Genomic DNA, 9,619 nt, shown 5'->3' on the forward strand with positions numbered 1-9,619 from the left:
AAGGTCCTTGCCACAGAAAGTTAGACTCTGATTTCTTTTGATAATATCAAATATTCAGCCTTTTCCTCTGTCTTAAGAATACATATAATATGCCTTAAATTAGATGCTATACCATAGTGGCTTCCCTTGTGTAAGAAAATGGAGTGGAGGGGGCTGAGCTGGAGCTTCCATGCCTATCTGTTGGGCTAGAAACACCTCCCACTCAACGCCAGCCATTTGCCACTCTGCATAATTAGTGTACCTCATTTATTCAGAAGAAGCTGGAATCCCAGGTTTTTATGTGAAATCTCCTGTTTTTAAAATATTTGATCTTTTTCAACATAATTTGGCCCAACAAAACTCTTGCTGGCTTGAGTGCTGCCCTTGTACTGCCAATTGAAGTTTAACATTTGTCTAACCCTAAAGACTTTCAAAGTGAAATTATTTTTAGGTTCTTAACAAGGTTTTTCTATGCCAAGGTAAAATTTTCAAGGGCATATGAGGTATTTACTGTCTCACTCAGAGTTCTGTTTAAGTGAGCACATGGGCATGCATGTTGGAGAAAGTGTTGTGAGCTCTTACGGATAAAGTTTGAAATGCAACCTATTTTCAATAGAAAAAAGCCTCTTACTCTCAGATATCTCAGAAAAACTTAGATTTTACAATCCTTTTAAGACTTAAGACTCTTAGGTCTCTGGAGTCAAAATGCTACGTGATATTTGTGGTGGATGAATTACTGAAAAACAGAATTCCTCAGCGAATCAAGTGTCTGATGCATAATAAACCAACCTAACAAAAAAAGCTGCCTTTCAGAGGCAAGAATATAGAACATGTGTAGTTAATTAAGCTATTTAAAACAGAAATGTTAGGCCTGGCACAGTGGCTCACGTCTGTAATCCCAGTACTTTGGGAGGCCAAGGCGGGAGGATCACAAGGTCAGGCTAACACAGTGAAACCCCGTCTCTACTGAAAATACAACATTATCCGGGCATGGTGGTGGGTGCCTGTAGTCCCAGCTACTAGGGAGGCTGAGACAGGAGAATGGCGTGAACCTGGGAGGCAAGGCTTGCAGTGAGCCGAGATTGCACCACTGCACTCCAGCCTGGGCCACAGAGCAAGACTCCGTCTCAAAAAAAGAAATGTTATGAAAAATTTGGAAATATTTGTCACTAGCTGTATGACCTTTTGAAAAAGGTCCGCCTAATACCGTGCTCATCTATAAAATTGGGGTATGATGATTATCAATTTACAGGATTGTGGTGCACTTTAAATGAAACAAGTTCCATTAAGTGCTTATTGCTGAAGGTATAATTCAGTGAATGTTCTTTCCTTTTCTTAGAGCAGAGTTTGGTATTTTATTTTCACCTAAGCCATTTTGGTTCAGTTCTTAAGGCTTTGATTATATTGTTAAGTTGAATGGTGTTTAGCGTGCCCATGTTCATAACAGCATATTATTCACAACAGCCATACAGGCTGGGTGTGGTAGCTCATGTCTATAATCCCAGCACTTTGGGAAGCCAATGTGGGCAGATTGAGTCCAGGAGTGTAAGGGCGATATGGTGAAACCCTGTCTATACAAAAAATTAGCCGGGCTTGCTGGTGGGCACCTGTAGTCCCAATTACTGGGAAGGCTGAGATGGGAGAATCACCTGAGCCCAGGAGATCAAAGCTGCAGTGTGCCTTCATTGTGCCACTGCACTCTAGCCTGGGCGACAGAGTGAGACCCTGTATCAAAAAAAAAAAAAAGATAGATTCTAAGAGGCCAAGGCAGGCAAATGGGCAGATTGCTTGAGCCCAGGAGTTGGAGACTAGCCTGGACAACATAGCTACTAAAAATACAAAAAATGAGCTAAGCATGGTGGTACATGCTACTCCCGAGGCTGAGGTGGGAAGATCACTTGAGCTTGGGGAGGTCAAGGCTGCAGTGAGCCGTGATCATGCCACTGCACTCCAGCCTAGGTGACCCTGTCTCAAAAAAAGAAAAATGTGGTATATACATAGAATAGAATATTATTCTGCCTTTAAAAAGGAAATTCTGACAGATGGTAAGACATGGATGAACTCTGAGTACATTATGCTAAATAGGCCATCTACAAAAAAAAATGGTGTGATTCTACTAATGTGAGGTACTTAGAATAGTCAGATTCATGCGAGGTACTTAGAATAGTCAGATTCATACAGAAAAAAAGTAGAACGGAAGATGGCTGGGATGGGGTGTAGTTATTGCTAAATGGGCAGAGAGTTTCAGTTTTGCAAGATGAAAAGAGTCCTCTGAAGATAGATGTTGGTACACGGAGCACCGTGGCTCACACCTGTAGTCTCAACACTTTGGGAGGCTGAGGCAGGAGGATTGTTTGAGCCCGGGAGTTCAAGACCACCCTAGGTAACATAGGGAGACCTCATCTCTACAAAAAATTTAGCCCGGTATGGTGGTGCATGATTGTAGTCCTACCTACTTAGGATGTTGTTGTGGGAGGATCACTTGAGCTCAGAAGGTCAAGGCTGCAGTGAGCCTTTACCACACCACTGCACTCCAGCCTGGGCGACAGAGCAAGACCCTGTCTCAGGAGAAAAAATAAAGGAAAAGTAGATGTTGGTAATAGCACAGCCATGTGAATGTACTTAATGCCTCTGAAATGTACACTTAAAAATGGTTAAGGCGGTAAAATTTATGTTACATGTATTGTACCATAATTCTTAAAAGAATAAAGTTTTTTTAAAATTTTAAGACAGCTGCTAACAGTCCTCAACAATGGCATTTAGTAGTCATGTTAGTATGTAGGTAAGGCTGTTCCTATAGAACAGGAGCCACCAACTCCTGCTGGCCAGCTGCCTGTTTATTTGCTGTGTGAAGGCTAAGAATGTGTTTTACATTTTTTAGTTACATTTTAAATAGTTATATAAGTACCTACATAACAATAGCCTTTGACCCTCAAAGCCCAAAATGTTTACTATCTGGCCCTTTTAAAAAAGATACATGTTAATCTGTGCTTTAAAGTCATTGTCATTTGAATGCATTAGTTCTGCCACTAATCAACCCTATATCCCACAAACAAGGCACTTAAATATTCTGGGCCTCATTTTCTCATGTATAGAAGAGGTGGTGCTTGCCTATCGCTTTGGAAGAACTACATAAGGATCCCAAAATACAGGAGGTAAAACTGAAACACAAGTCATATTTGCTTTGCTTTATAGAGATTGACCATTGGCCTTATTTGGTTACTCTGTTCAAAGCAAGTACCTTTGCTTATCAACTTCCTGTGCTTAGTTGTGTAGAGTTGTTTGAGTAAAGAAACCCTAGAGACCCTTAAACTTGCAAACAGATCAATCAATTGGGAAACCCTGGAATTAATGGAAACAGTTACAATTAGAACATGGCTGGTATGTGGTAAAAGGCCACCCTTGAGTAAAGATTAGCTATGTGATAAGTCCAAACACCAATGTTTAGTGTCTTGTTGGAGTTGATTTTTTTTCTCTTTGGCTTTTAAGAAGTAACTTCATTGATTTGAACTAAGTTTTTGATTCATTTGGCAAGAAAATAGAAAGCTTTTGGGGGAGTAAATTATTTAATATGTTACTGGTGTCCCAAATATCTTTTTTTTTTTTTTTTTTTGAGACAGAGTCTTGCTGTATCGCCGAGGCTAGAGTGCAGTGATGCAATCTTTGCTCACTGCAACCTCCACCCACCAGGTTCAAGCAATTCTTTTGCTTCAGCCTCCCACATAGCTGGGATTACAGGTGCCTGCCACCACACCTGGCTAATTTGTGTATATTTAATAGAGATGGGGTTTCACCATGTTGGCCAGGCTGTTCTTGAACTCCTGACCTCAAGTGATTTGCCCACCTTGGCCTTCCAAAGTGCTGGGATTACAGGCTGTGAGCCACCATGCCAGGCCTTTTTAAAATTTTTTTTTATTTTTTGAGACCAGGTCTGGCTTTGTTGCCCAGGCTGAAGTACAGTGGCACGATCTTGGCTCACTGCAACCTCCACCTCCTAGGCTCAAGCAATCCTCTCACCTCATCCTCCCAAATATCTGGGACTACAGATGCATGCCACCATGCCTAGCTAATTCTTTACATTTTTTCGTACAGATGGGTATCGGGGAACCTGCCCCGATAGTCGCGTACGTTCTTTTCTATTTTCCTTAAGCGTCAGCCGGCTTGAGAAATAAAGGGACAGGGTACAAAAGAGAGAAATTTTAAAGCTGGGCATCCGGGGGAGACATCACATGTCGGTAGGTTCCATGATGCCCCACAAGCCGCAAAAACCAGCAAGTTTTTATTAGGGATTTTCAAAAGGGGAGGGAGTGTGTGAATAGGTGTGGGTCAGAGACATCAAGTACTTCACAAGGTAATAGAATATCACAAGGCAAATGGAGGCAGGGCGAGATCACAGGACTACAGGACCAGGGCGAAATTAAAATTGCTAATGAAGTTTCAGGCACCATTGTCATTGATAACATCTTATCAGGAGACAGGGTTTTGAGAGCAACCGGTCTGACCAAAATTTATTAGGCAGGAATTTCCTCTTCCTAATAAGCCTGGGAGCGCTATGGGAGACTGGGGTCTATTTCACCCCTGCAGTCTACAGACCATAAAAGATGGCCACACCCAGGGGGGCCATCTATAGACCTATACCCCCAGGCGCGTATTCTCTTTCCCAGGGATGTTCCTTGCTGAGAAAAAGAATTCAGCGATATTTCTCCCATTTGCTTTTGAAAGAAGAACAATATGGCTCTGTTCCACCTGGCTCACTGGCGGTCAGAGTTTAAGGTTATCTCTCTTATTCCCTGAACATTGCTGGTACCCTGTTCTTTTTTCAAGGTGCCCAGATTTCATATTTGTTCAAACACACATGCTCTACAATTTGTGCGGTTAACGCAATTATCACATGGTCCTGAGGCGACATACATCTTCCTCAGCTGACAGGATTAAGAGATTAAGGTAAAGACAGCGGCATAGGAAATCACAAGGGTATTGATTGGGGAAGTGATAAGTGTCCATGAAATCTTCACAATTTATGTTTAGAGATTGCAGTAAAGACAGGCATAAAAAATTATAAAAGTATTTGGGGAACTAATAAATGTCCATGAAATCTGCACAATCCATGTTCTTCTGCCATGGCTTCAGCCGGTCCCTCCGTTTGGGGTCCCTGACTTCCCGCAACAGATGGGGTCTCACCATGTTGCCCACGCTGGTCTTGAACTCCTGGGCTCAAGCAGTCCGCCCACCTTGGCCTTCCAAAGTGCTGAGCCACCACGTCCAGCCCCCAAGTATCTTAAAGCCTTATAGATTCCACTGTCACTATGTTACCCCTAGTGCATATGCCAAAGAGGATTCCCAGGGAAGCTTGTTATTTGATGGCTGAGAACTAATGTGAGAATCCTTCCACAAGGGCCAAGTAGATACCATGTTCTTAGAATGCACAAAGCAAAGAACCAGCTAGAAGCAGTGGTTTTGCAGCTCTTTCCAAAGCCCATGGACTGACTTCACAGTCCTGTGGATTATTGACTATAGGTTCAGGGGAGTTAATCTGAAGTTGAATGTGTGGTTATAGGAAATAGTGTCTGCAGAAGTATTGTGTTTTCAATTACCGGCCCACCAGCATTTTTCCACTGACAAACAGCAGTGAGGGCACCTTGGCTATTGCTTGGTCTTACATTCAGAATGGGGTTTTGAGTTACTACATTTTGGCTACCTGCTTGGAAGAATCCTTATTACACTCAAAACTAGATCTAATAACTGAGCGATAGCAATGCTGTTGCAGATACCTTTAGCATTTATTCTCCTGTGCCTCATGGCTTATTTTTTCCACATTAGGAATTTGGTCTAGTTCACTTTCAGCTCTGCAGCTTTTTACTGATTTACTAGGCAGAGACATGAGGTCTATCCTTATTAAACTGAACAGATTATTTTGAGTATACACTATTTTCCAGTTAGTACAATTTTTCAACCACATTGAATACAGTTGGAAGTTTAACTGCTGTGCCTACAGTCTGAATATGGCAAGTTCACAAAGAGATGATGTGAACTTCAAGGAGATACCTCATGTTATACTTTTAGTGGGGTTTTTTTGGGTTTCTTAAAAATGTTTTTGGTCCCCCTACATGTTTGACAGCTGTTTATAGATAATGTCTACAGTTTCTGTTTGAGAGAGATAATTATGACACTTAGCATTGGAAACCTAAGAAGAACGTAAGCAGGTCAGCTATCAGAAGTCTTCAGACTGGAGAGATTCCTGGAGGGGGAGTGGCCCTTTAATCCATCAGCTGAAGCCATCTGGTAGGACACTCATTGCAGAAATGGTTAGTTCTGAAATGTAACTCAGCAACATCACTGAATGTCACAGAATTGACAGGCACGGAGCTTAAAAGGGCCTCTAGCCACCCCCACAACTCCGCTCTACCTCTGTCTCCCTAACATATGACTTGGAACAAATACACTCTAGGTACAAAGATGGCTACCTGAAGTTTATGATCCCTACTCATGGAGCTGCTTGAGGACTTCACATTTTTTAAAAAGCTGCTTTGGGCACCCCCATTCGTAAGGAGTTTTGTAGCTTGGTTTCTCTTTGCCACATTACGTTTGTAAGACTAACATTTTATAACCATAAGCAGTTGGGGCATTTTCTATTTTGAGAAATTTATCTGTAGCTTCCTTTTATTTACACTTGGGGACTATTTTTAAGTAACTGATTGAAATATTTTTGTTTCCCCATTGCAAGTGAAATCCTTGTTGCTAATCTTTTGCCACATGTAAAATTGTTCACTTGTTATCAAGCAGGTAGTTCAATATCTGTAATTCTTGAGTTCTTTTCAACTAGCATGATGCTAGGTGTCACTCACTGTTTTTTAATTGTGGGAGATTGATGCGTCAGTGCATGAAGTGGGGGGTGGTCACCAGCACCTAACTCAAAGTGTGATTATAGCTATCTTACCACATTTTTTTTTTCTTTCTCACTCTGTCACCCAGGCTGGAGTGCAGTGGTGTAATCTCAGCTCACTGCAGCCTCGACCTCCTGGGCTCAAGCGATCCTCCTACCTCAGCCTCCCAAATAGCTGGGACCACAGGCGCATGCCACCCCACTAAGCTAATTTTTCTATTTTTTGCAGAGACAGGGTTTTGCCATGTTGCCTAGGTTGTTCTCAAACTCCTGAGCTCAAGCCTGCCTCAGCCTCCCAAAGTGCTGGGATTACATGTGTGAGCCACCATGCCTGGCCATCACTAATCTTCAAGGTTAATATTTGGAGGACCCATCCAGAGTCCAAAGGTTGTTAATACTCTTTCCAAATAGGGTGTCACCTTGTTTACATTACAGACTTAAATCCATTGACAGTGCGAGTGGAGTTCTAAATCATATTACTAGCAGGAAATGACTGTTCTAGTTGGAACTCCAGTAATAAACTGCCATAGGAACAAATTGGAAAGTAGGGGAAAAAAAATTATGAATATGAAAATGTTAAGTCATATGCATTACACAAGTGGTATTACTTTAAAAACTTTGTCTCCTTTTTGAGATGGAATATTGATTTATTTTAAAAATGGTCTCCATTTCATAGTACCTTTTTTTTTTTTTGACGGAGTCTCACTTGTCTCACCCTGTCGCCCAGGCTGGAATGCAGTGGTATGATCTCAGCTTACTGCAACCTCAGCCTCCTGGGTTCAAGCGATTATCCTACCTCAGCCTCCAAGTAGCTGGGACTATAAGCACACATCACCACACCCAGCCAATTTTTTTGAATTTTTAATAGGGTTTCACTATGTTGGCCAGGCTGGTTGAACTCCTATCCTCAAGCGATCCACCCACCTCGGCCTCCCGAAGTGCTGGGATTACCTGAGCCACCGTGCCCAGCCCATTTCACAGTACTTTTTATTTAACCCTATCATGCTAGGGCACTATGCAATATACGGCTATGTCATTTTCCTTTTGTCTCTGTTTCCCAGGTGGTCTTCGAGGGATAGCACGAGGTGGTCTGACAGGACTAACACTTACCAGCCTCTATGCACTATATAATAACTGGGAGCACATGAAAGGCTCCTTGCTCCAACAGTCACTCTGAAGATTTTGCCAACTCATGAATGGAGGACACTTCAGTGGTCATCTAGATCATTTTATAAGACAGTTTGGAGTTATTCTCTCTCTTCTACCTACAATTAGTTTGAAAAATTGGAGATTTTGATTTGCTGTGATGAAAATCCTGGATGGCTGACCAAGACTGGCACTTGTTCCAGCCATTAGTGAGTTGAAGCCAAAGCCCTTTGGGTGACTCACTGAGTACCATGGTTCTGTTCTCCTCTGGAGAAGATCTTGCACGTATCTGTTTTCCTCCCCCATGAACTAGAAAACCACTTACTCCCAGAATTCAGGTCGTGCTTGTCAGTACTATATCACCAAGTCCATTCATTTAATGATCCAAAACTGTAATGTTGCACTGTATTCCAAATAAAGGGTAAAAACAGAACCAAAGTTATAACTCCAACACACATAGTGGTTGTCTCAATTTAAAAGTATCTACCTGGGTATAAAGTGAAAGGTACCCTTGGCATTTTCTGTCCCAGTGGGCAAAACAACATCTTCGTGTTTGTGTTAAAATGAGCTACTTGGTGGCCGGGTGTGGTGGCTCACGCCTGTAATCCCTGTACTTTGGGAGGCCAAGGCAGGTGGATCACCTGAGGTCAGGAGTTTGAAAATCAGCCTGGCCAATATGGTGAAACCTTGTCTCTACTAAAAATACAAAAATCAGCCGGGTGTGGTGGGTGTGCACCTGTAACCCCAGCTACTCAGGAGGTTGAGGCTGGAGAATCACTTGAACCCAGGAGGCGGAGGTTGCAGTGAGCCCAGATCATGCCACTGCACTCCAGCCCAGGTGACAGAGTGAGACTCCATTTCAAAAAAAGAAATGAGCTACTGGTGGCATTCACCAATAGAGCTGGTACTAAACCACCTCAAGGTATTTCAGGTCAGCCGTTAGACTAGCATGCTACAACAATCTTTCCAACAATCCTGCTTCATTCCATACATATTAACTCACGCCTTACTAGGAATAATTAAGAGCCAGGTTTTTTTTTCTTTTTTGAGACAGGGTCTCTGTTGCCCAGGCTGGAGTGCGGTGGTGCAATCTCAGCGCACTGCTGAGATTACTTGAACACCTCCCGGGTTCAAGTAATTCTGCCTCAGTCTCCCAAGTAGCTGGGATTCCAGGCACTTGCCATCATGCCCAGCTAATTTTTGTATTTTTAGTAGAGGCGGGGTTTACTATGTTGGTCAGGGTGGTCTCGAACTCCTGACCTCAGGTGATCCACCTGCCTTGGCCTCCCAGAGTGCTGGGATTACAGGCGTGAGCGACCGTGCCTGGCCAAGAGCTAGATGTTTTTCAAGGAAGCCTTGGGAAAACTAAAGGACATGAGACCAAATTGTTAAATTTCTGAGTTTGTTTTCTCATCCACCATATGAAGTTAATCATGTATAATTGCACTACAGGTTATACACATAAATATTACTGTATTAAATACCTTGTGGCTATATGATTGGAGAAAGTAGACTAGGGCCTTTTCGGATGCATCTAGTAAGAGGAATCCAGTAGAAAGGCACTGAATCTTGGCTGAAGTCCCATAGGTTTTTTTTTAATAGATGTGAATA

The 9,619-nt window shown here is 42.5% G+C and overlaps 1 protein-coding gene across 2 annotated transcripts in view; it reads left to right on the forward strand.

Annotated features, from left to right (window-relative positions):
• Nucleotides 1–8,459, forward strand: part of TIMM23 (translocase of inner mitochondrial membrane 23) — a 34,244-nt gene extending 25,785 nt beyond the window's left edge. For both annotated transcript variants that reach the window (XM_001160552.6, XM_016918313.4), the window contains exon 7: nucleotides 7,924–8,459. In XM_001160552.6, coding sequence (XP_001160552.1) covers nucleotides 7,924–8,039 — 116 coding nt within the window. In that variant the 3' untranslated portion in view covers nucleotides 8,040–8,459. The remainder of the gene's footprint in view (nucleotides 1–7,923) is intronic.
• Nucleotides 8,460–9,619: the final 1,160 nt, after the last annotated feature.

The sequence above is a fragment of the Pan troglodytes genome, chromosome 8 (genome assembly GCF_028858775.2).
Source record: "Pan troglodytes isolate AG18354 chromosome 8, NHGRI_mPanTro3-v2.0_pri, whole genome shotgun sequence".
Taxonomy (NCBI): domain Eukaryota; kingdom Metazoa; phylum Chordata; class Mammalia; order Primates; family Hominidae; genus Pan; species Pan troglodytes.